General features: G+C 43.9%; 1 protein-coding gene across 1 annotated transcript; it reads left to right on the plus strand.

The window, feature by feature from the left end:
* On the plus strand, nt 1–26,837 carry derl3 (derlin 3). Its single transcript, XM_080208611.1, has 7 exons — nt 1–133; nt 12,740–12,805; nt 13,066–13,139; nt 18,819–18,912; nt 21,315–21,510; nt 22,098–22,188; nt 25,403–26,837. The coding sequence occupies exons 1-7, from the start codon at nt 38–40 to the stop codon at nt 25,536–25,538; spliced, it is 753 nt and encodes a 250-aa protein (XP_080064737.1). The 5' UTR covers nt 1–37; the 3' UTR covers nt 25,539–26,837.

The raw sequence follows: 26,837 nt of genomic DNA on the forward strand, positions 1-26,837 counted from the left end.
CCTGAGGTGTCAATCAGGTGGCGGCGGCAGAGCGGCCATGGCGGCTTACCAGAGTTTGCTGCAGGAATACCGGAGAATGCCGACCGTCACCCGAGCCTACACCACCGCCTGTGTGCTGACTACGGCGGCCGTGGTAAGAATCACAGTCCCCGGGGACAGGCCCTCCACCAGGTCATCAGCGGCCTCCTGCCGTGTTCCCAACTCTCCCGGATTGCCCGGGAGTCGTTCCCCCCTCCCCCCGGCACTGCTACAGGATCAGATGGGAGACCTACAGCAACAGCAGGCAACCCTCCCTCATTGCCCAGAGAACTGTCAGGCAATGAGGGGGCGGCATATGTGGTCCATCCTGTAGCAATGCCTCCAGTTAGAGTTGGCAACTATTATGGCATGGGGAAGGAAACAGAAAATTCAGCAGATCAGGCAGCATCTGTGGGCAAAAACTGCTGAAGAGTGAAGTGGGGAGTGTGGCAGCAGATGGCATTGAGTGTGGCTGTTAGGATGCAGTGAGAACACTGGTGTGAAGAATGCTGAATGTCCAGGGGACACACACCTGTTAACATGGGTGGAATCCAAACACGAAGGATGGAATTTCTACTGGAATAAGTTGGAGCCAGGGATGGTTCCTGTGTACATTGTTATGGCTGTTTAGTAAATTTGATAGAAACCTGATTAAACATGAGAAGGGCTGTAGAAGACAATTTATCATGGTGGATTTAAACTGATCCCTGGATCCAGAAGCATTCAGCTATTGTAGTCATATTTCATAACAGTCCAATGAATCTCCTATAGCAGAGTCAAAACCAAACAATGTTATAGGGTGGGGAATGATCAGATGTTCATTTATTCTGTACTTTAGTGGATGTGGAGATGGTGTTTGAGGCAGAATTTTGTGACCGTAAGGCATTATGAATTTCCTACGTAGTGCAACCTCAAATACACCAGGGCAGGTAGAGTTGACAGTACCATTTTCCTTAGTAACCCAGCTGAATATTTAATGATATCAGAAAGTTATTATAATGTTCCTGGTGTCAGCTCAGAAATGTCCAGATTTATTCACTGCAGTTTAATTGAGATTTGAACTGGCAAACTCTGTTCACGGAAAAAGACCATTGTTGAAAAGAATGACGTGTGACCCAGAGTACAAGACAGATGGCTTCAACAAAATGTCTTTTGAGCAAAATTGAAGTGGTTTATTGTCTTGGCACTTTTCAGTTTCCTTATTGTTTAATTAATATAAAATGCAATAGAATTGACAGAACCTAGTAATCTAACCCATGTCTGAGCTTTGCTGCAAAATATTCAACAAGGGCAGAGTATTGAAGAAAGGAAAGAAGGTTGGGGTGGAAGTGAAAGGTTCTATTGGTGTATAATGAAAGGAGAGTGTTGGGCATTGTGCAAAAGCTGAATCAAACTGGTTTGAGTTAGGGAAAAGAAAGGTCACCAGTTACTTGTTGAGAGTTTACAAACTGGACATATACTCACAAGAGGTAAAGATAGTTCTGAATCGAGACTTTGAATGAAATAAAGTTTAGGAAACAAACATTGGATAAATAGGGGAGAAAAGTGAGGAGGTTATTTGATTTATTATTGTCACATCCATTAGGATACAACGAAAAGTATTATGTGTTACATAGACAAATCGTACTGTACATCGGGTACGTGGGGCGAAGGAAAGGAGAGGGTGCAGAAAGTAGTGTTACAGTCATAGCTAGCATGTAAAGAAACAAAAAATGCTGGAAAATCACAGCAGGTCTGACAGCATCTGTGGAGAGAGGTTAGAGCCAACTTTTTGAGACTAGGTGATCCTTCATGTCAAGAAAGATCATCTTAACATAAGATAGGTCCATTCAAAAGATACAAAAGTCTGAGATCATGTGCTAATTTACTCAAGTGACAGCAGGGAAGAAGCTGTTGGTATGTGACCTCAGACTCTTGTATCTTTTTCCCGACAGAAGAAGGTGGAAGAGAGTTTATCGGGGGGGGGGGCGTGGGGTCATTGATTATACTGGTTTCTTTTCTGAGGCAGCGGAAAGTGTAGACAGTCTTTGGATGGGAGACTGGTTTGCGTGATGGACTGGGCTATGTTCACAATCCTTTGTAGTTTCTTGTGGTCTTGGACAGAGCGGGAGCCATACCAAGCCGTGATGCATCCAGAAAGGATGCTTCCTGTGGGCACCTGTAAAAGTTGATGAGAGTCATAGGGAACATGCCGAACTTTCTTAGTCTCCTAAGAAAATAGAGGTATTCGTGGGCTTTCTTAACAAGAGTGCCAGCACAGAGGGACCAGCACAGGTGATTTGGAAACCTAGAAACTTGAAACTCTCCACCATTTTCACTTCATCCCCGTGTATGTACACAGGGGCATGTTCTTCACTACGCTGCCTGAATTTGATGACTATCTCTGACATTGAGGGAGAGATTATTTTCGTCAGAGCATTTTACAAGTTCTCTATCTCTTTCCTATACTCTGTCTTGGAATTGCTTGACATCCGACCCATTACAGTGATGTCATTAACAAACTTGAAAATGGGCTTGTCATAAGTTTATAAGGAGGACACAGCCTTGTGGGGCACCGGTGTTGAGGATAATCGTGGAGGAGTGTTGTTGCCTATCTTTTAATTATTGCAGTCTGTGGGTTAGGAATTCTAGGATCCAATTGCAGAGGGAGGAGCTGAGCCCCAGGCCATGGAATTTGGAGATGATATTTGTAAGGATTGGTGTATGTGCTTGGCTGAGGAGCCGATGGTGTGAAGTTACCATCTGTGAGATTATGACTGAACGCTTCTAAGTCAGAATCCTGTCTAAATCCCGTATTAAAGGCTGAACTATAGTCATTGAATAGGAGTTTGACACAAGTGTTTTCATTATTGAGGTGTTCCAGGGATGAGTGTAGGCCCAGGGAGATGTGTGCTATGGATCTGTTGCGATGAGAGGCAAACTGTAGTGGATCCAAGGAATCTGGGAGGCAGAAATTGACCCGTGCCATGACTAATCTTTCGAAGCACTTCATAATGATCTGTGAAAGAAATAGAAAGTAATAGTTGAAGCATCAATAAGTAGGGTCAGTTTGAGAACATTACATGTTGAGAATCCTCAACATTTAATCCTTCCACCACTAATGAACAGTGACAGTCATATGTGCCATCTACAAAATGCATTGCAGCAATGCATAAAGGTGCCTAAGGTAGCACCTTCCAAACCCATGACCTCTACCATCTAGAAAGACAAGAACATCATACCTGGGAAAGCCACTACCACCCATCCAAGCCACACACCATCTTGACTTGGAAATATATTGCTGCTCCTTCACTGTTACTGGGTCAAAATTCTGGAACTCCATAACAGCATTGTGGGTAAACCTACACCTAAGGAACTGCAGCTTTCAAGAAGGCAGCTTACCACCATCTTCTCAACGGCAATGAGGGATGGGCAATAAATGCTGGCCCAGTCAGAGATGCATATGTCTTGTGAATGAATAAAAGAAGAGAGAAGAACTGTTATGTAGACAGTCGTGACACCACCCCAGAGAGAGCCAGGAGTTAGATAAGTGAGAGAGAGCGTGACTAAGAGCAGAGCCAGGAGGATAAGAGAGAGAATTCAAAAGCCTGGCAATTTTTGAAATGTGACATCAGCACAAGGGGAGAGCTGATTGGTACGTAAAGGGTAAGTTGTTATCTCCACTTTAAAACTATGTCATGGAACAGTAAGCACAGCATTTTTTAAAGAGAACTTCTCTACTAGGAATAAATTTATCATAAGAGTTTTATAACTTAAAGAATGTGTTTTGCACTGTCTACGGTATGTGGGAATTCCTTGACACTCTTTGCAGTTCTGATGACCACATTTGCAGGAAGTGCAAGAAGCTTGAGAGCTGAGTTTCGGAGCTTGAGCTGGAGGTACAGCAGTGCAGCCGCAAGGCGGAGAGGTTTGTGGCTAGCAAGTTTTTTGACCTGGTCACCCCACAGCGTAAGGAAATGCAGTCAGAGAGGGAATGAGTGACCACCAGTCAGAAGAAGAGGGCAGGGCTGTACTCAGGAAATCCACAGAATGCATCTCACTCAAGAACCACATTTGTGTTGGAAAACAGAGTGAGAGTTCCTCTGAGGAGTGCAGCCAAAGCCAAGTTTACAGCACTGTGGGTGGCTCAGCTGTACAAGGAAGGAGGAGTAAGATTGGAATTGGCTTGATAGATAGTAGCAGACAGGTGTTTCTGGAGCAAATGTGACTCCAGGATCATGTGTTACCTCCCTGGCGCCAGGGACAAGGATATCACTAAATGGCTGCAGGGTGTTCTGAAGGAGGAGGGTGAAAGGTCAGAGGTCATAGTTCACATTGATATGAAGGATATGGGTAGAAAGAGGAATGAGGTCCTGCACACGAATTTAGGGTGCTAGGTAGCAGATTGGACCTCCAAGATTGTAATCTCTGGATTACCCCCAGTGCCAGTGAGTATTGGGATAAGAGAATAGAACAGATCCATGCGTGGCTGAAAAGATGGTGCAGGAGGGAAAGCTTTAGATTCCTAGATCACTAGATCTATTTCTGGGGAAGCTGGGATCTGTACAAGTTGGATGGGTTATATCGGAATGGGGGCCAATGTCCTCATAAGGAGGTTTGCCCCTACTGTGGTGAGGTGGGGGTTTTAAACGAATTGGCAGGGGGATGGATTGCAGAGTGGAGGTAGAGTAGGGGATGATGCACAGCCAAATATAAAAAAACAAAATCAGTCTTTAAGCCAGAACAAAGATAGACATATTAAAGCACAGGGGAATGTGACAAGACTGGATTTTAATACAAGGACTCTTGTGAGTAAGGCAGATGAGTTGAGGGTGTTGATTAAAACAAGATGGAATGGAGGTGGGTGATGCTTTAGTAGAAGCTGGACAGTTTGATGATACTGACTTTGATAGGTAATGGGCCTTAATCGAAGTCTGCATTTTTGCGTGACGCAACAGTAATCAACCTGATTAACGGAAGTTTAATAATTAACATGAAGGAAACAAACACAGCTGCCTAACCTGGTTTATATGTAGCAAAACTGGATGGGAGGTAAAATGTGTCCTGTATTGACAGTAAATTATTAAATATAAAGTTAGGATGCAATGGTTAATATAGTGCTATTTTCGTATAATGCGCATCATGTTTTGTGTCAACAAGTGTTGCAAGATTACAATGTTAAGTAAAATCTCTTTTGTACTGATTGGGGGAGAAACTAACACTGGGAGTGTTTTATCCATTCGTGGGACAAGCTGGCTGGCCAGTATTTATTTGGAGTATGATATTATTGCTATCACAGAGACTTGGTTCCTTAGAGTAGAGAAGGCTGAGGGGGTCCTGATCAAGATGTACAAAATTTTGAGAGACGTGGATAGATGGATAGGAAGAAGCTTTTCCTTTTGGTAGAGGGATCAGTAACCGGGGGCACAGAGTTAAGATAATGGGCAGAAGATTTGGAGCAGATTTGAGGAAAAAAACTTTTCACGCAGAGGGTGGTGGAATCTGGGACTCGCTGCCTGAAAGGGTGGTGGAGGCGGGAACTCTCACAACATTTAAGAAGCGTTTAGATGAGCATTTGAAACTCCACAGAATACAAGGCTACAGACAAGAGTGCTAGAAAATGGGATTAGAATAGAACGATGTTTGATGGCTGGGACACACATGATGGGTCAAAGAGTCTTTCTTTGTACTGTAAAACTCTAGTGGAAATAGGCAGTGGAGGATGGACAAAGCTGGAACTGGGCCTGGGCCGGAAGAGAGGGATGGGCATTACATGTGGCCAGGACATGGAGGTATGATGGACTGTCAGTGAGGTTTATACAGAAGTAGAATTTTCAGTTCTAGTAAAATTCAGCTGCTGAATTAAATTTGTCTTGTTTATTAGTGAGGGTGGTATGTTTTTAAAGCACTCCTTCCTGTGGTGTGGCTGCTTCCATTGGAAAAAGAGACTCACAAGCATCAGCCATGACGTAGTCTTGAAGGATTGTCATTGTGTTAATGTACTTACTGCAGCAGCAAATTTACACCTAGTAAGATCCCATAAATCAGAACGTTATAGTGAGTTTAGTGATGATGAGTTTAGTTTGAGTTGAGGATTGAAGGATAAATATTGGCCAGAACACCAGGGAGGTTGAGGGCAGTGGGATTTGGGTGGTCAGTGGGAGGAGAGGGATTTAGGGATCATAGGGGGGTGGGGGAGCAGGGTGGATGGGTTTGGGGTGTCATGGGGCAGCAGGTTTGGGGGGGTTGATGAGGATATGGGAGGCAGGGTTTGGGGTTTAGGGTTTAGTGAGTCAGGCTTGGAAGGTCAGGAGGTCATTGATAATGTGGTGGAGATTGTGGAGTAATGTTTTATGTGCTGTTGTCTATTGTGGGGGTGGCAGGGAGGCTGAGTTAAGATTGGATTCTGAAATTGGATCCACATAGTGCTTGACGTTTGCTTTGGGGAGGGCTGGTGTTCAAGTGTACAATACAGTGATTGGGGCTGTTAATTCTCAATCATTCAGAGAACAACTGCTGTTTGTAACATGAAGAGTCCTATGCATAGGTGATGTGGTATTTCGAGTTTCTCTATTTTAGCTTTTGTTTATGATGAATGCAGTATCTGGGAAGAATATGGTGAACTATGGCTCCAAGGAAGAATTTTCTTTAGCATCTTTTACAACCTCTGGCCATCTGAAAGCTTGATGTGGGTATGCCGGCGTTGGACTGGCGTAAACACAGTAAAAAGTCTGACAACACCAGGTTTTAGTCCAACCTATTTATTTGATAATATACTCGCAAGCTTGCGAGTATATTATCAAATAAATAGGTTGGACTAAAACCTGGTGTTGTCAGACTTTTTACCATCTGAAAGCTTTCCAGCCAATAACAGATTAATGCACATGGTTGTAAATTGCGCACATATTGTTTTGGTGACTCTGATGATTGTCTGAGGCACCAGAGAGATCCAGTGCTCTAGATATTATAGAATCCTTACTTTCACCCAAGACCCCCAAATCATGGGAGGAAATTAGAAGACCAAATACATAAGCAAATTTCTGAGTGCACAAATGGTCAAATGGGTGGATAAGTGGCAGATGGAATTTAACCTGGAAAAGTGTGAGGTTATGCACTTTGGAAGGAGTACTTTGACAAGGAAGTATACTATGAAAGGTCTAACGCTGGGAAGATCTAAAGAACAAAGGGACCTTGACATGTTCGTCCAAAGATCTCTGAAGATGGAAAGGCAGGTTAATAGGGTGGTGAAAAAGGCATATGGCGCACTTGCCTTTACGAATCGGGGGTAGATTACAAAAGCACGGAAGTCATGATGGAGTTGTATAGAACTTTGGTGAGGCCACAGCTGGAATACTGTGTGTAGTTCTAGTCGCCACATCATAGGAAGGACATGAATGTACTGGAGAAAGTGCAGAGGAGATTCACCAGGTTGCTGCCTGGGGTGGAACATTTAAGTTATGAAGAGAAGTTGGATAGGCTTGGGTTGGTTTCGTTGGAGCAGAAAAGACTGAGGGGGTGACCTCATTGAGGTGTTCAAGATTGAGAGACATGGACAGAGTGGATAGAGAGTAGCTGTTCCCCTTAGTTGAAGGGTCAAAGTGAGGAGTAGGATACTCAGTGGCGGATTTGAGGAAAACATTTTTACTCAGGGTGGTGACGGTCTGGAATGCACTGTCTCGCATCTTTTAAAAAGTATCTGAATGAGTACTTGACGTGCCATAATATTCAAGGCTGTGGACCTTGGTTGGAGACTTCAACTGTCTTATTATCAACTGGGATATGAACAGTGCAGGTATACGTATAGAGGGTGCAAAATTCTTGAACTATGTTCAAGAGAACCTTTTCAGCCAACAGGTAACAAGCCCAACAAGAGAAGACACAACGAGATTTAGTCTCAGAAATGAAGCTGTGCACACAGAACAAACAAGAAATGTATGATGTCGAAACTAGTGCATTGATTCAGAGATATGGGCTGGGTTCTTAGTGAATACTTTGTCCCTGTCTTCATTAAGGAGAGGGACATTCGAGTTAAAGGGGAGGAGTGTGAAATATTAGATACAGTACAGGAACAGTCCCTTTGGCCCTCCAGGCTGCACCGATTGTGATGCCTGTCTAAACTAAAACCACATGTACTTACGGACTCCGTATCCTTCATTCCCATCCTATTCCTGTATTTGTCATGTCCTTAAATGCTGCTATCCTACCTGCTCCCACCACCACCTCAAGGCAGTGCGTTCCGGACATTTGCCACACTGTGTAAAAAAAAAACTTAAGTCGCACATCATCCCTCAACTTTCCCCCTTCACCTTGAACCGATGTCACCTAGTACTTGATTTTCCTACCCTAGAAAAGATCATCTGACTATACACTCTGTCCATGCTACTCATAATCTTGTAAACCCCTCAAACTCTTGATCAAGTGAGAACAAACTGAGTTTATCCAAAGTTTCCTCATGGCTAATACCCTCCAGACTAGACAACATCCTGTAAACCTCTTCTATACCCTCTCCAAAGCATCCACATCCTTCTGGTAATGTGGTGACTAGAATTGTACGCAATATTCTAAATGAAGCCTATTTAAGATTCTGTACAGCTGCAGCATGACCTGCCAAATTTTATACTCGGTGCCCTGATCGATTGATGCAAGCATGCCTCATGTCTTCTTGACTACTTTATCCACCTGCGTGGCCACTTTGTGACCGGTGGACACATACGCCCAGATCTCTCTGCCTGTCAGTACTCCTAAGCGTTCTACCATTTACTGTATAATGGTGTGCATACTTGGACGAAGTTTCGGTGGGGAACCAATTTATAGAGCATTTTTATTCATTCATGGGGAATGGGCTTTGCTGGCTAGCCCAGCATTCATTGCCCTTCCCAAATTACTCTTGAGCAGGTGGTGGTGAGCTGCCTACTTGAACCGCTGCAATCCCTAAGGTACACCCAGAGTGCTGTTAGGAAGGGAATTCCGGGATTTTGACCCAGTGACAGTGAAGGAACAGCATTCAGGATGATGTATGGCTTGGAAGGGAAGATGCCGTGTAATCACCTGCAGTGCATTAAGAGCAAGAAGATAACTAAGAGAAAGGTAGGGACTAGGATGTATGTCGAAACTAGTGCATTGATTCAGAGATGTGGGCTGGGTTCTTAGTGAGTACTTTATTCCTGTCTTCATTAAGGAGAGGGACATTCTAGTTAAAGAGGAGGAGTGTGAAATATTATATACAATAAGCATAGTGAGAGAGGAAATATCGGAGGGCCTGATATGAAGGTGATAAATCACCAGGGCCAGATGGATCGTATCCCAGACTGTTGAAGGAAGCCAGGGAGTAAATAGCAGATGCTCTGAGGATCATTTTCCAATCCCCACCAGGTACAAACGAGGTTCCAGAGGATTGGAGGTTTGTGACCCTTGTACCATTATTTAAAAAAGGCCAGAAAACAATAGGCTGGTCAGTCTGACTTCAGTGGTGGGCAAATTAGTGAAAACAATTCTGAGAGACAAGATAAACTGTCACTTAGAAAGGGACGGATTGATCAGGGAGAGTCAGCATGGCTTAGGGGAAGATTGTATCTTAATAAAATGTTTTGAGGAAGTAACGAGGAGGATTGATGAGGGTGGTGCATGGATTTCAGTAAGGCATTTGACAAGGTCCCACATGGCAGACTGGTCAGAAACGTCAGATCTGGATACAGGGGCAGGTTAGAGTCAAAACTGGCTCAGTGACAGGAAATAAAGGTAATGGTCGATGGATGGTTTTGGAAATGGCAGACAGTTTGCAGTGGTGTTTCTCAGGGCTCAGCCTCGGGGCCCTTGCTGCTGGTTGTATATATTAATGAGTTAGACTTAAATGTGGAGGCATGATTGGGAAATTTGCAGATGATACAGAAATTGGCCGTGTACCTGATAGTGAAGAGGATAGCTGTCAACTCCAGAATCATCAATAGTTTGGTTGAGCGAGTGAAAAAGTGACAAATGGAATCCAGAAAAGTGTGAGGAAGGTAAACAAAGCAAGGCTGCACTCACTAAACAGGAAGATATTGAGAGGGACTGAGGAAATGAGAGACCTTGGAGTGCATGTCCACAAGTCCTAGAAGGTGGAAGTTCAGGTGGACAAGGTGGTAAAGAAAGAATATGGAATGCTTCCCTTCATTGGGTGAGGTAGAATCGTGGGCCAAAGGTGCCTGTTCCTGTGCTATGTTCTAGACAGGAAAAACCCATTTCCCCGAGCTGAGGGGTCAGTTACCAGGGGATGTAGATTTAAGGTGATTGGTAGAAGGATCAGAGGGGACATGAGGAAAAACCTTTTTACCCAGAGGGTGTCTGTGATTCATTGCCTGAGTTGGTGGTTGAGATTGAAACACACAACTCATTTAAAAAGTTCCTGGATCTGTGACTGAAGAGTTCCAACCTGTGAGGCTAGAAAATGGGATTAAAATGAGTGGCCTGTTCCATTTTTTGGTTGGTGCAGACACGATGGGCTGAAGGGTCTTTTTCTGTATCGTAACTTTTCTGTGGAAGCTGGGAATTGAATGTGTTGTCCAGGCAATCTTTGGCAATTTTGTACTCTCTCAGTTCTACATTGAACTGTAACTGTTCATGGGAATTGTACAAATTCTTATCTGCAAAAGTAAAACAAACTTTAATTTTTTTTTTTGCAATGTGATGGACCAAATCGCAAGTTCTTATGCTGTACCATTCAGTGAATTTATTGTTCAAAAACAAATGGCAGCTTTGTGACGATTTCTCTCTACACTCCAGTTGTTCTGGTTCACTCCTTAATCTTTTTCAAAACAAAATGATCTGGGCATTGTTGGTGATGTAGACGTGAATTATTCCTTGTTCCCATTGAGGGGGCCATGCAGAGGGAGGAGCCTGTGTTGGGGGGCTGTGTGGGTGAAGGAGACCCCTTTTGGGGGGTTCTGCAAGGGAGGAGCCCGTGTAATTATTAATATCTCTCAGGCACTGTGTTAACCAGCTTGCAGTTTATGGGTTCGCTGAGATATTACAATTGACTGCTCTTGACAGTTATCGTTGTTTATTCTCCAACAAAGAATCTTACCTACAGCCCAAGGCACTGGCTAAGATTGGTTGCCACACCACAAAACATAGATTAAAACCTGGGGTTTTCTAGGGTATCACACCTAACTATGTCAATCATTTTGATAAAAGAATTTAACTAAATCAAACTAACTGAGGGCAAATCAAAAGGGCAGTCCCCAAAAAGAAGGGGAGCCACCCAAAACAAAAGACAAGGTAGAAAAGAAATTTAAAACATCAAACTAAAAGGTGATTAAAGGGGTTGCTAATGCACTCCAGTCCCTGTGGTGCCCAGCGGGCATGGAAGGCAGAGAGTGGGGGTCAACGGGTGCTATTCGGATTGGCAGATGGTGACTAGTGTAGTGCCCCAGGGGTCGGTGCTGGGGCCTCAGCTTTTTACCATTTATATAGATGATCTGGAGGAGGGAACCGAGTGTAGAGTGTCGAAATTTGCTGATGACACCAAGATTGGGGGAACGGCAAATTGTGCGGAGGGTGTGGAGAGTCTGCAGAAGGATCTAGATAGGCTGGGCGAATGGGCCAGGAAATGGCAAATGGAATTTAATGTTGGCAAGTGTGAGGTGGTCCACTTTGGTAGGAAGAATGGTAGGAAGGACTATTACTTACGGGGCGAAAAACTGCAGCAGGCGACGGTGCAGAGGGACCTCGGGGTCCTTGTGCATGAGTCGCAAAAACCCAGCTTGCAGGTGCAGCAGGTGGTCAGGAAGGCGAATGGGATGCTGGCCTTCATAGCGAAGGGGATTGAATATAAAAGTAGGGAGGTCTTGCTGCAGCTGTATAGGGCATTGGTGAGGCCGCAACTGGAGTACTGTGTGCATTTTTGGGCGCCGCACCTGCGCAAAGATATTTTGGCCTTGGAGGGAGTGCAGAGGAGGTTTACTAGGCTGATGCCGGAGTTGAGGGGGTTGAGCTATGAGGAGAGGCTGAATAAACTGGGCTTGTACTCGTTAGAGTTTAGAAGAATGAGAGGAGATCTCATTGAGACGTATAAGATGATGAATGGGATGGATAGGATAGAGGTGGAAAGACTCTTCCCGCTCAAAAAAGACAATAGGACTAGGGGGCACAGCCTCAAGATAAAAGGGGGGCGGTTTAGAACAGAGTTGAGGAGGAACTTCTTCACTCAAAGGGTGGTGAATCTCTGGAATTCTCTGCCCGTTGAAGTGGTGGAGGCTGCCTCGCTAAATATTTTTAAGACGCGGGTTGATGGGTTTTTGATAGGAGAGGGGATTAAGGGTTATGGGGAGAGGGCGGGAAAGTGGAACTGAGCAGCGACAGATCAGCCATGATCTTATTGAATGGCGGGGCAGGCTCGAAGGGCTAGATGGCCTACTCCTGCTCCTATTTCTTATGTTCTTAAGGCCTCAACAGTGCCCCGGACACAGCATGCCCCCTCTCCAGGGACACCCGGCCGCAAATGTAGCAGCGGTATAGGGGCAGGCAGCTGGGTCTGCCAACCTAACCATGTCCTAACTAATGAAAATGAGTCTTTACCTGTTGACCACAATCATCTGCATTGCCCTGATGAAGTACAGCTACATGCTAAGTACCTGAGCTCTGACTATCTCCAGTCTCCTTCCTTACCTGTTGTTTAGTGGGGTGTATTATTGCTTTATTGGTGCTGGTGTTTAAGCTTTACATTTTGCTGAGGCTTCCTCCAGTAATTCTTGTCTTTTCACAGCAACTGGAGTTCATCACACCATTCCAGCTTTATTTCAATCCTGACTTGATAGTCAAGAAATATCAGGTTAGTTTAAAAAATGTTTTACTCAACACATCATGATGCATTACCCGCTGATGTATGTAACTTCTGTACTGTACTAAACCCAGTAATAGTTGTGTAGTTTGCTTCTCGTTTGATGATCTTAACTCATCACTTCAAACAGCTTCCTATCAGTCTGAAAATCTCACCTCAGTGAAAATCTTTAGTGCATTTGGATTTTGTAAAGGTTATTCATCAACATTGTGTGCATGCGTGTATTTAATTTTGTGTTCCTTTTGTTGCAGGTTTGGAGGTTACTAACCAACTTTCTTTTTTTTGGACCCTTGGGATTTAGCTTTTTGTTCAATATGATCTTTTTGTATCCTTTTTGTGTGTTGGACAAACAGGTATCACGTGGGTTTGGGCTTTACACTTACACCCAGACAATGAATTCTGACCTGATGGTGCTGGAGAGACAGGCTGGCTCCCTAAACCCAAATGCAAGCTGACCACACACTGTATCTGGGCCACTGTGTGTGGGAGTGACGGAACGCTCTGACTGCTTTCGTGTTAGAAGTGAGATTGTAAAAAAAAAATTTCCAGAATTTGAATGCTGGCATTCTTGAGTTTTGGAATTTACTGAAATGTTGGGGCTAGCTGGAGAGAGCTTTCAGTACACCTGAAACAGTGTGCTTTTTAAAACTTCCAGTCTCCTGCGCTCTCAACTTCAGCTGTTGACTGCTTGCTAGAGCTAGCTTAAAACTTGGTTGCAAGCTGACTTGTTTTTCAGGCGTTATCCCTGGGCTGGATTTGAATCCTCTGCCTTTCCTTAGGGACTTTGCAGAATCTGTACCCTTCAGCTGTGTGAGGATTTATTGTTGGGCTTTTCTTAACTGAGCCCATTTCTAGACCGGATGAAATAACTTCATTTTGTACAGAGTTCAATCCCATGAAAGACTGCCCCAGGTGAGATCACAAAAGCAACTGGAGACTGAAACCTGTGAGCAGTGTACAGCTGCTCTCCTTACGTGGCTCCTGTGTGTAATAAGATAAGTCTGAGCTGCTGTGGTTTCTGTTCAGCAGCCTGTGTGGGCTGTGTGCCTTCAACACCGCAGTGCTTTCTGGAGACCTTATCACTTAAGAATTTTTAAATGTTCTTTTGAAAACAGTTTTAGAAATGTTCTTGTGTCCTGCCTGGTGCCTATCATTGTGTAGCTGGGAGTAATTTATCAATGGCCACTCACTACCTTTAAACACAATATCCTTTGTAAGCTTTTTCTTTAAGAAAGAGGCTAGTCATTGACATTTAGCTGCAAATACTTAGACACCATCTCCAGCTAATCTGGCACTGCATAGAGTCATCAAAGTGCAGAAGGAAGCCAGTTAGCCCATCTAATCCATGCCAGCTCTGTAAAACAATCTAGTCAATCCCATTCCTCAGTTCTATCCCATTTAGTTACGTTTGTCTAGATTTCCTATAAAGAAGAGTGTCTGTGAAGGAGCAGCTCCATTGGATATCACAGCCAGAGTCAAACAGATGCCACTGCAGCCCAATTTCCTCTCTCTCTCCAGGAACCATTAACTCTTAGCAGGATCCATGAGTGCCCTCTGGTCAGTGCCTGGCTAATGTTGTCATTTTTCAGGTGTGAAATCAGCCAGTGCAATACTGGGAACATCACTGTCGTCAAGTCCAATTTTGTTCTCCCAGTGCACTCCCTTACTGCTATTTTCCAGCAGATCTCTGCTGGAATTGCACACGATTGTTATTCATTCATATGATTTGGATGTCACGGGCCAACATTTATTGTCCATCCCTAATTATCCCTGACAAGGTGATGAACATAGAACACTACAGCACAAACAGGCCCCTCGGCCCACAAGTTGTGCCAATCATATCCCTACCTACCAGGCCTATCTATAACCCTCAATCCCATTAAATCCCATATACTCATCCAGAAATCTCTTAAAAGACCCCAATGAGTTCGCCTCTACCACCACCGACGGCAGCCAATTCCACTCACTCACCACCCTCTGGGTGAAAAACTTACCCCTGAAGGGCAAGGATAGATACATTTTTGAACAGTGATGGTGAGCTGCCTTCTTGAACCACTGTTATGGGCAGGAGTCCCTGAGGTGTAGGTACACCCACACTGCTGTCAGGGAGGGAGTTCCAAGATTGTGACCCTGCTGCAGTGGTGATATATTTCTAAGTCAGGGTAGTGAATGGCTTGGATGGAAGCCTCCAAGTATTTGCTGCCCTTCTCCTTTGAAATGGTAGTGGAAGAGGCTGTCGAAGGAACTTTGAATTTTCAGCACAAAAATGAGACATTTACCCGAACAGGTTTGTGCTACAGATTAAATGCCCTCCAATCTCCTTTTCATCTCATTCCATCACTATATCCTTCTGTTTCTTTTTCCCACATGTATTTATCTTCCCATCAGACGCATCCGTGCCATTCATCTGAGCTTTTTTCTGTGGTCATGGTTCCACTCTCTATGTAAAATTTTTATAATTGGATTTATTAGTGACTATCATATAGTTACGAACCTTAATTTTGAACTTGTCTATCTCTATATAGAATCCGTAGTATCATCTTAGAGCCATAAGATATAGAAACATCTACCCTATTTGTAGAATCCCCACAGTGCAGATGGAGGGCTTTCAGCCCATTGGGTCTGCACCAACTCACCAACCGAGCATCTTACCCAGGCCCTATCCCCGTAACCCCACTAATCCACCTAACCTGCACATCCTGGGACACAAAGGGGAAAGTTAGCATGGCCAACCCACCTAACCTAACATCTTTGGACTGTGGGAGGAAACCGGAGCACTCAGCGGAAACCAGCACACAGTGGGAAAATGTGCAAACTCCACAGTCATCGTGGATGAAATTGAACCCGGGTCCCTGGCGCTGTGAGGCAGCAGTGCTAACCACTGTACTGGCCTATTGAATTCCTTTCATAATTTTCAAGGCCTCTATTAGATCGTCTCTTCTCTTTTTGAGAGAAAAGGGCCATAGCCTGTTCCAGTTGATCAGATATGATTGTTTCACCTCTGTGATGTCTCACTGAACCCATCACAGCCCCCTCACTGCTGGCATAGTTAAATTCTGCTCATGCAGTAAAGTAGCATTTGGAAGCTGTGACCATCTGGTTTTTAGGTCCTTTACCCACTGGGTCATAGAGGCTGCGTTAATATGTCTTTAATATCTTGTGACCTGTGGGCCTGAACCAAAGGGTTGAATAAGATTAACATTCTGGTAGAAAACCTGCGTTTCTATAGCACCTTTCCTAACCAACAGACAGATTACGTTAATCCAATAAAGAACTTTTGAAGTCTAGTCACTATTGTTATGTAAGAAATATGAATAACTCCAGTGTCCAGAATAGTGCCATGGAAACTTTCAAATCCTCCAGAACCAGCGACTGCGGTCTTGGGTTTAAAGATAACATCCCGGACAGTGCAGCACCCACTCTACTACGCTGGGGTGTCAGCCTTGATATTTGTGCCAAAGCCTTGGATTAGGACTTGAAAGTGAGAGTGCTGCTGGCGGAACCTCCCTGCCACAAAGAAAGCTGTTGTATAGAAGGTGTCCTCATGCTCCTCGGAACAGAAGCTGCACAAACTCTGAATAAGCTTCAGCTTTTCTTCCGCTATCATTAGAAGAAGCTTCTGCATGAACTTGCTCAGTCTTTGACCTATAATTAGAAGTTATTTGCATAGGAGGAAACATGTGAATATTTGAGGTTGTGGCCCCTGATTATTTTTTAACTAGTAGGCCTCCTGTGGTGACTGTGTGGGAGGTAGCTAAAGCAGTTCTGTAACCTTCACGTAAAAAGGCTGTGTGAAGGGGAGAAACTGGAAGACAGTGGAATTCAGTCTCCATTTTAAAGTCACAAATCTGTTTAAGTTTATTTGCCCATATTTATAGTGGGAAGTGCCTTTCTAAACTTGTTACCCAGTAATCAGTGGTTTCCTGCAATTGTGATGATAGATGAGATAGAGCAAGCTCAAAAGAGCAGTGTAACCCCATTGATAACCTGTCAACACCATAACCCTAATACCCTGTTAACCTTGTAAACATTAATCACAAGTTAACCCTACTCAAATGTTTACCTTACAACCCTCTGAAATGAATCCTCTGCTAACCCTATAACCACATTAAATTAATAACCTGTTAATGCCATAACCCTAATACCCAGTTAATGATTTTATCAAATTAATAACCTGTTAACCCTACTAAATTAGCGCCCTATGGGTTTACATTCCAGGAGTAATATATTTAACTCATCAAACTATGTTGGATCTTTGTAAGAGCAATCCTAAACTAATCCCAATGCTCTACTCTCTCCCTGTAGCCCTATGTTAATCCCCAAACTAATCCTAGTGCCCCATTCTCTCATTGTCACCCTGTATCAATCCCAAACTAACCCCACTGCCCCACTCATCATTGCTCTGTGTTAATCCCAATGCTGTGGAGATGTTGGTGTTGGACTGGGGTAAACACAGTAAGAAGTCTCACAACACCAGGTTAAAGTCCAACAGGTTTATTTGATGGTAATCCAACAAGCTCTTGGAAACGCTGTGCCTTCGTCAGGTGAGTGGAAGGTTCTGATCAGAACCTTCCTTGTGGGTTTACTATCAGGTAAACTGGTTGGACTTTAACCTGGTGTTGCGAGATGTTTTACTGTGTTAATCCCAATGCTCCATGCTCTCCCCATAGTCCTGTATTAATCCCACTGCCCTGTTCTCTCCTCAGAGCCTGTATCTTCCACTTCAAATGTTTAATTTCTCTTCACTTCATGCAAAATTCCCTGCTTCAGCCTCCCCCTTTGGTAAAGTCTTGACATGAATATTTCAATTGTCTTCACATATGAAGACATTTCTCTTACCCAGTGAAGCCTTTGCTTATTTTCTCTATTCAGAGGATTATGAATGAGGAACACTATTTAGCCCATCTTCATTCAGTTACCCAGGAGAATCTGTCTCCATGCCCTGCCCCCACACACCCAGTTTCAGCATGTTATTTTATCAGTGGATTTTTATGAGATGAGAAATGTGAATGGGCACAAATGAAAAGGGTGATCTGGTGAGTCTTGCACCTCCTGTGTTAAGGGCTTGAGTGTGACGTTCCTGTGGTCCAGTAAGAAGTCCCAGGTTAAAGTCCAACAGCTTTATTTGGTAGCACGAGCTTTTGGAGCGCTGCTCCTTCATCAGCTGCTCCTTCATCACTCCGAAAGCTCGTGCTACCAAATAAACCTGTTGTTCTTTAACCTGGTGTTGTGAGACTTCTTACAGTGCCTACTCCAGTCCAACGCCAGCATCTCCACATCATTACTGTGGTCAAATAGGTTGCTACAACTCATTGTTTAGGCTGATATAGAAAGAAAGTCAAAATACCACCGGCTAGTTCACACGTGGAGTCTCCTTGCAATTGAGTTGATGCTTTCTGGACAGGAAGATAGTTGAAATGAGTTTTTTTTAAAGGCGGCCTGAATGTTCCTTGGAGTGTTAATGCCATCAAATTGGCATTCTGCTACTTATTACCTACTTGGAACTGAAGTCACTTCATTCTCACCTGACCTTCAGACTCAGGCCGGGTGAGAACTGTGGAGTGCAGAGCGTCCCTGAGGTCATGTGACAAGGGCAACTGATTCCTAGTTAAGGAAGTTGGAGCCCCATTGTTTACAGCACTGGCTGCGGTAATGCTGAAATGTCCAGCCCCTTTGAGAAGCCAGGGAGATGGAAGTGTATAAGTTAAATGGGTAGGAATGGTGGGAGGCGTGTAGGATGAGTTGGGTTCTTGGGTGGGGTTGGCCAGTGGGCAGGGTCAGGTGCAATTTATAGCGTAGTTTTAGATAGTTCCTATTGCAAGGATTTGCTCGTGGAAGTTTCAACTTTACAGGCAATTGCCATAGACCCTTGCACGAGGCTTCTCTGTAAAGTGACTGTTTCCATGTGGGTAACTGGGAGGGTTTTGGGTTAAATGTTCACAGTTTTATTGGGGTTGGATCTGATGGTGAATTGCAGTCTGTCTTCTTTTACTCGGTGCCCCAGATACAGATATTGTCGAATGCTTGAAGAAGGATCATTCAGGGGCAGGACGGCTGACTTTCTGCTGATGTTTATTTTTGGTGGGTTTTTAATGACAGTATCCTTTTTGCAATGTGCTGTTATTGTTGATTCCTCATACAGTGCTTCATTATAGCTGCTTTCTATTTCTCAGAAAGGTAACTGCTTCATTTCGAAGCTTTTGAAGATCATTCTGAACATTTTGCTGTGGACTGTGTAATGATGATCTCTCCCGCTTCCCTTCCTAGCCACCAAACTCAATCTGCTTCACATATCCAGAGTTTGTAATAGAAAGGAAGGTTTACATTTATATAGCACCTTTCACACCTCAGGATCTCGCAGAGTGCTTTACATGAATTGATGTACTTTTTGAAGTTTACTTGTTGCAATGCAGGGAAATGATTCAATGCAGTAAAACATATCCAGTATTCTCTCTCTCACTCACCTTGTGCAGCCACACTGAACACCCCACTCAGGGTGACTGAGTAATCAGCACTGAAACACCAACGAGGAACCTCCTTTCTGGGGCTGCTACAGGACTGTACTCTGGGGATAACAGTTCACCTTCCACTTGGCTGCACCTTTGAGCACAAATGGCCCATACACACTGAGCTCGATGGTTAGTTTACTGGAGAGGTGAGTTCAGCTGTGCACATTATCCCAGGAGGGAGAGTGAAGAGCTAAGGAGATGTACAGCTCAGGAATAGTTTGTAAATCAGTCACAGTAAAGCACAGAAAGCTGGTCTGTTGGCTGGATATGAGAGGGGGAGATCAGGATTACAAGGCTCACTTTTTTTTTCTGCCATGATGTGCATTTGTCAAATAGATCTGAATTATCTCGTCTATAATAAAGTTTGTCATTTTCACTTTTTAAATAACAGTTTATGATACAGTGCCTTTAAGAAATTGTTAATATTATGTTTAAACAACAGCTCTGTTTTACACGGTGCTGATTAGTCTGCACCAGGTAGCTCACGTACTGTGAATGCAGGCTAATGATTGATTTTAGCTGGGGAAGTGTTTGTTTTAATCTGAGTGAACCCTGGCATTTCAGTCTCTCTTTTTCCCACATTCTCTTTCCAACTCTCTCTCTCTCTCTCTCTCTTTCCAACTCTCTCTCTCTCTCTCTCTCTTTCCAACTCTCTCTCTCTCTCTCTTTCCAACTCTCTCTCTCTCTTTCCAACTCTCTCTCTCTCTCTCTTTCCAACTCTCTCTCTCTCTCTTTCCAACTCTCTCTCTCTCTTTCCAACTCTCTCTCTTTCCAACTCTCTCTCTCTCTCTTTCCAACTCTCTCTCTCTCTCTCTTTCCAACTCTCTCTCTCTTTCCAACTCTCTCTCTCTCTCTTTCCAACTCTCTCTCTCTCTCTTTCCAACTCTCTCTCTCTCTCTTTCCAACTCTCTCTCTCTCTTTCCAACTCTCTCTCTCTCTCTCTCTCCCTTTCCATCTCTCTCTCTCTCTCTCTCCCTTTCCAACTCTCTCTCTCTCTCTTCCTTTCCAACTCTCTCTCTCTCTCTTCCTTTCCAACTCTCTCTCTCTCTCTCTCTCCCTTTCCAACTCTCTCTCTCTCTTTCCAACTCTCTCTCTCTCTCTCCCTTTCCAACTCTCTCTCTCTCTCTCTCTCTCTTCCTTTCCAACTCTCTCTCTCTCTCTCTCTCCCTTTCCAACTCTCTCTCTCTCTTTCCAACTCTCTCTCTTTCCAACTCTCTCTCTCTCTCTCTTTCCAACTCTCTCTCTCTCTCTCTCTTTCCAACTCTCTCTCTCTCTCTCTCTTTCCAACTCTCTCTCTCTCTCTCTCTCTCTTTCCAACTCTCTCTCTCTCTCTCTTTCCAACTCTCTCTCTCTCTCTCTCTCTTTCCATCTCTCTCTCTCTCTCTCTCTTTCCAACTCTCTCTCTCTCTCTCTCTTTCCAACTCTCTCTCTCTCTCTCTCTTTCCAACTCTCTCTCTCTCTCTTTCCAACTCTCTCTCTCTCTCTCTTTCCAACTCTCTCTCTCTCTCTCTCTCTTTCCAACTCTCTCTCTCTCTCTCTTTCCAACTCTCTCTCTCTCTCTCTTTCCAACTCTCTCTCTCTCTCTCTTTCCAACTCTCTCTCTCTCTCTCTTTCCAACTCTCTCTCTCTCTCTCTCTTTCCAACTCTCTCTCTCTCTCTCTTTCCAACTCTCTCTCTCTCTCTCTTTCCAACTCTCTCTCTCTCTCTCTTTCCAACTCTCTCTCTCTCTCTCTTTCCAACTCTCTCTCTCTCTCTCTCTTTCCAACTCTCATACACATATATATTTCCTAATATGTCAATAAAATCACACCTGGAGTGAAACACATTATTTTCTCACTGTTGGGGTGTAGTTGGGCTTCCTGGCATCTGCTGGGGGTTTCTGCTTGGGTTCCCAAATGGGATGAATCAGGATAACCTTCATCAAATACATTGAATCTGAGGCAGCTCGCTGTATGAGAACCAGTCCAGTAACCCTTGACTCTAATACTCAGCTGTTTGGAATCTTTGCAAGTTTGTTCTTCCTGGGCCAGGCCTTTACCATCATGCTGGTGTACATTTGGAGCAGGAGGAACCCGTTTATAAGAATGAATTTCTTTGGGCTGCTGAACTTCCAGGCTCCATTTTTGCCGTGGGTGCTGATGGGATTCTCACTGCTTCTAGGCAACTCTGTCATCGTTGACTTGTTGGGTAAGATTGAAGTGTTTTCAAGTACCAAGCATTCATCCTTATCCCAGACCAGCTTAATTTAACTAATCATTGTTTATGTCTGATGGTAAATTGGTTCAAGTAGATTCTGCTGAATTGTTTCTGAATGTTTAATATTATAATAAGATCAATCTGCTTAATATCCTGCTCTTAAACTTCAATGTGGCAGAGTGGGGGTGGTGGGGAGTAGGGGCTGTGGGGTGGGGGGAGGGGGAGGATGGGGGGAGGGGGAGGATGGGGGGAGGATGAGGAGTGGGAGGTTAGGGGGAGGCAGGGGAGCAGAAGGGGGTGAACTGGAGAATGTGGGAAGGGGGAACAGGTGGGGATGGGGGGAATGGGAAGGGGGAAGAATTTCAAAGCCCAAGTCAGCAGCAGAGGGGATTGATGTCCTGGTTCATTGGACTGCAGGAATTGAGCCATTGCGTCTCTGTAAATATTAATCTGTTGTGTGTGAGGTTCAGGTGCATCACCTGATCCCAATCCGTCCCCATCTCTACAGTATCAGATCGTTCTGCTACAGGAATCAAGGTTAGATTCTGCCTCTATTCTGTATTCTCTCTCTAAAACAGGGATTGCAGTCGGACATATATATTACTTCCTGGAAGATGTTTTCCCGAATCAACCCGGAGGAGTGAAGTTGTTGGTGACTCCGGGATTTCTGTGAGTCTTCCTATAATTAATCCATTTTTGTTGATACAATGAACAAAATATATTTGGCAAAATGGAACTTCCTGAGTGCTGGGGTAAGCCCCCCTTCACTCCAAGAAGCGTATAATCATTGTTCTAGCTGTTATTTGGCTTCTGGTAATTTTACTTCCTCACCTCTGTCCTGAAGGCCGTTGTCTGATGCTGGACTAGACTTTACTGTCACTTGCTGTATTCTCACATCCAGCTCCAAGCTCTCCCACTTGAACACTGTGCTCACAAACTCTTCAATAATATTTCAGCCAAGACAAACCATGTTTCCCCAAGTATGGGCACATGTTTTGACAGGTGGCTTCCAGACTGCTGTGACTTCCCCTCCTACCCAGCCAAAGCTTTTCAGTTGTGATCTCAGCATTGGCTTCAGGCTCTTGCTGCCTCAGGAGGTTGGTACACGTACCCCAGAACTGACTTCAAACCTGTTGGGGAAGGTGGGACTGGTACAAAGTCGGTTGCACCTGAACTGGAGGGGTGCCAATATCCTGGGTGGGGGTTTGCTAGTACTGCTAGCAAAACTAATGCGTCAGGGAGCTGGGAACCAGAGCAGCAGGCAGAAACTGGGGAAAAGAAAGTGAGACTGAGATAAATATAGTGCAGAGTAAGAGCAGTCAGGGAGGCTGCAGGGCTCAGTGGGACTGTAGATCTGGAGTGTGTTTGCTTCAATGCAAAAAGTGTAACAGGTAAGACAGATGAATTGAGAGCCTGGATTACTGCATGGAATTATGATGTAATAGAACATAGAACATTACAGCGCAGAACAGGCCCTTCGGCCCACGATGTTGCGCCGACCAGTTAAAAAACAATGACACTCTAACCTAAACCAATCCCTTTTCGTCCATAAACCTATCCACGGATCTCTTAAACGCCCTCAAACTAGGCGCATTTACAACTGCAGCAGGCAGGGCATTCCAATCTCTCACCACCCTCTGGGTAAAGAACCTACCCCTGACATCCGTCCTATAACTACCCCCCCTTAATTTAAAGCCATGCCCCCTCGTGCTAGCTTTCTCCATCCGAGGAAAAGGGCTATCACTATCCACCCTATCTAAACCTCTAATCATCTTATATGTTTCAATAAGATCCCCTCTTAGCTGCCTTCTTTCTAGCGAAAACAACCCCAAATCTCTCAGTCTCTCCTCATAGGACCTCCCCTCCATACCAGGCAACATCCTGGTAAACCTCCTCTGCACCCTCTCCAAAGCCTCCACATCCTTCCTATAATGTGGGGACCAGAACTGCATAGTTAAAGGAGGGACAGGACTGGCAGCTCAACACTCCAGATATTGTTGTTTTAGACGAGACAGAAAGGGAAACAAAAGGGGTAGCGGGATTGTGCTCCCTAATCAACTATGTTGAGAGAGGAGACATTGGAGGGATCTGGAATTATAGGAGGAGCTCAGGAATAAGAAGGGTGAATGTTGGGAGTATACTACAGACCTCCCAACAGCCCGCATGATACAGAGGAGCGGTTGTGTAGTCAGATACTGAAACGGTGTGGGGAGAAAAGCACGATGGTTGTGGTGGGTGACTTTAACTTCCCCCATTTTGATTGGGACTCCCTTACACCCAGGGGCTCGGATGGAGAGCAATTTATTAGATGTGTCAGGAGGGCTTTTTAATACAGCATGTTGACAATCCAACCAGGGAGGGGGACATACTAGACTCAGTATTGGAGAATGAGCCAGGCCAGGTGATTGATGTTTCAGTGGGGGAGCATTTTGGGCTCAGTGACCATAATTCCAGAAGATTTCAGATAGTCATAAATAAGGACTAGAATAGCTCTTGGATGTTTAATTGGGCGAGGGCTAATTCCATCCAAATTAGACAGGGAATGTGGAATTGGAGTGACTATTTGAGGGAAAATCCATGTCTCGCATGTGGGAGGCTTTTAAAGGTCGATTGATTGAAGTGTGGCATACCTTAGCAAAAATGAAGGATAGAAATGGCAGGATTCAGGAACGATAGATGACGAGGGAAATTGTAAACTTGGTAAAAAGAAAGCATACGATCTGGGCACCTAAAAGTTAACAAAACCCTTGAGGAGAACAGTGGAAGTAGGAAGGAATTTAAATGTGGAATTTGGACGATTAAAACGGGCTATGAAATGCAAACAAGGTTAAGGAGGAGTCCCAGGCTTTTTATGCATATATTAGGAGCAAGAGGGTAGCAAGAGAAAGAGTAGGCCCACTCAGCATCCCCCCATTGTCTCTGTATGTGGAAACACAGGGTGAGATCTTCAATGAGTACTTTGTATCAGTATTCATCAAGGAAAAGGACATGATGGATATTGAAGTCAGGGATAGATGTGTGAATGCTCTTGAGAACGTCAATATATTGAAGAAGTGTTGAGTATCCTAAATTGCATTAAGGTAGACAAGTCCCCGGGGCCGGGTGGATACCAGGTTACTGTGGGAGGCAAGGGGAGAAATAGTTGGGGCCTTAACAAATATCTTCACATCTTCTTTGACCGTAGACGAGGTTCCAGAGGACTGGAAAATAGCCAATGTCATTCCATCGTTTGAGAAAGGAAGCAGGGATAATCCAGCAAATTATAGGCCGGTGGGCCTGACATCAGCAGTGGGGAACCTTTTGGAAAAGATACTGAGGAACAGGATATATGGACATTTTGAAGAAAATGGACTAGTTAGTGACAGGTTTTGTGCAAGGAAGGTCATGTCTCACCAACTTGACTGAGTTTTTTGAAGAGGTAATGAAGAAAATTGATGAGGGAAGGGCTGTGGATGTAGTTTATATGGACTTTAGTAAGGCCTTTGACAAGGTCCCACATGGCAGACTGGTACAAAAACTAAAATCACATGGGATTTAGGCGCACTGGTCAGATGGATACAGAACAAGGCTTGGAGGGCCAAAGGGCCTGTTCCTGTGCTGTACTTTTCTTTGTTCTTTTAACCCACCAGCTATAATAACCACACATAATGCAGTCAAAATCAACTGATGGACATTGTGTTTCGGTGGTTGTTCCAGCATATTAGCAAGAATTCCTTGTTTGCAGTGATGTGGTTTGAGACTGAATTTGGTTGTACCAACCAGAGACCAGTGTTTGTATCTGTAATGCTGCACTATCAGTCAGGGCTCATTCTCTCATTGCTGTAGCAGTATACAATGTGCATGCACTGTATAAATCTATTTCCTGCTCCTCTCTGAATTCCAGGAAGGCAATATTTGACGTTGCAGAGGATGATCCCAATTACAACATGCTGCCTGAAGATCAGCCTGGGGGATTCAACTGGGGTCAGGGACAAAGACTCGGGGGCCAGAATGAACAGAACCCCGATGCAAGGCACTGATGCTTCATATTCTGGACGTTACTGAACTGAAGAATGTTGATTTTTAAATTTTTATTTTATGTAGAGATTGTGGTCCATTCACGGTTTTTGATTTCCGACTTTGGCAATTAAAATACTAACTGATCAGTTATTGCATCATCATCATGGACAAATTCCAGAATATTTTGTTTTTTTTTGGAACATATCTCATTGTGCTTTGAACATTTTTCTGTTAAGTCTGTTATATTCCAGGTGCCCCTAATGAGAGAATGTTAATATACACGTGCAGTATTTAACACAGATTGAAAACTGTTGTAACTGTGCATGTGATGTGATAATCCCACGTTAGAATATTTCACTAACATTCACTCTCCATGCAGAGTTGGTATTGTCAGGAGAGTGAGGTGGGGAATCTATTGCGACTGCCTGGGCTTTAAACCTAGCTTCAAATCCAGCTCAGAGCTGGAAGTTCACCGTGCCGAGGTAAAAGGGAACAAGCTGTTTGGGACAGAAATGGAAAAGATTTCCCAAGTCATGATTAACCATGTCTTTTTAAAAACTAGTTTATATCTTAAAAAAAACTTCCTACTTTCAAATGTGTGGAAACCCTGGTGATAGTACTAATTTCATAAAGATCATCTTTTCTTTGTTTCATACTTTGTCTGCATGAAATCACAACCTTCACTCCCCACAGATTAAAACAAAGTACAGATCCATTCTGGCATTGGGTTAATAGAACAAAGAACTGAGTCAAGTTCCTGACATACAAAATGGGAGCAGAAGGCTCCTTAAGCCTGCTTCACCATTTGATAAAGTCATGGCTATCTTCTTGAGAGTTCCACATTCACCCTCTTGATTCCCTTGCCAAACAACCTGACTGGTTGCTGTATCTTTATAAATGTAATTACTTCAGCTAATGTTGTGTTATTCTGTCAATCAGTTCTATGTTAATACAGGAGTATTAGCCCACTGCATCACCATGTTGTTTTCTTAGCAGTTCCACCTCTCTCATTCACGGTTCTCTCTGTATGAAAATCAGATATTACAAATAACCTTTACTCCTTTTGATGTATCTCATAATTAATTGTATATTTTCTTTCATGGGATACAGGTGTCACAGGCATGGCCACTATTTATTGCCTATTCAATTTCAACTGAGTAGCTGAGTTACATTACTTTCTACTCCAATCTAGCCTTCTGCCCATAATGGTTTGTGGTAACAGATGTGAAATATAAAGGAGTAATATCTGTTTGAACAATAAACCCCTGTCCTGCATGTGATTACTGACACTTGCAGAATTTGTATGTTTTACATTAGAA

This window comes from Carcharhinus amblyrhynchos, chromosome 20 (genome assembly GCF_965287045.1).
Source record: "Carcharhinus amblyrhynchos chromosome 20, sCarAmb.v2.hapA, whole genome shotgun sequence".
In the NCBI taxonomy this organism is placed as follows: domain Eukaryota; kingdom Metazoa; phylum Chordata; class Chondrichthyes; order Carcharhiniformes; family Carcharhinidae; genus Carcharhinus; species Carcharhinus amblyrhynchos.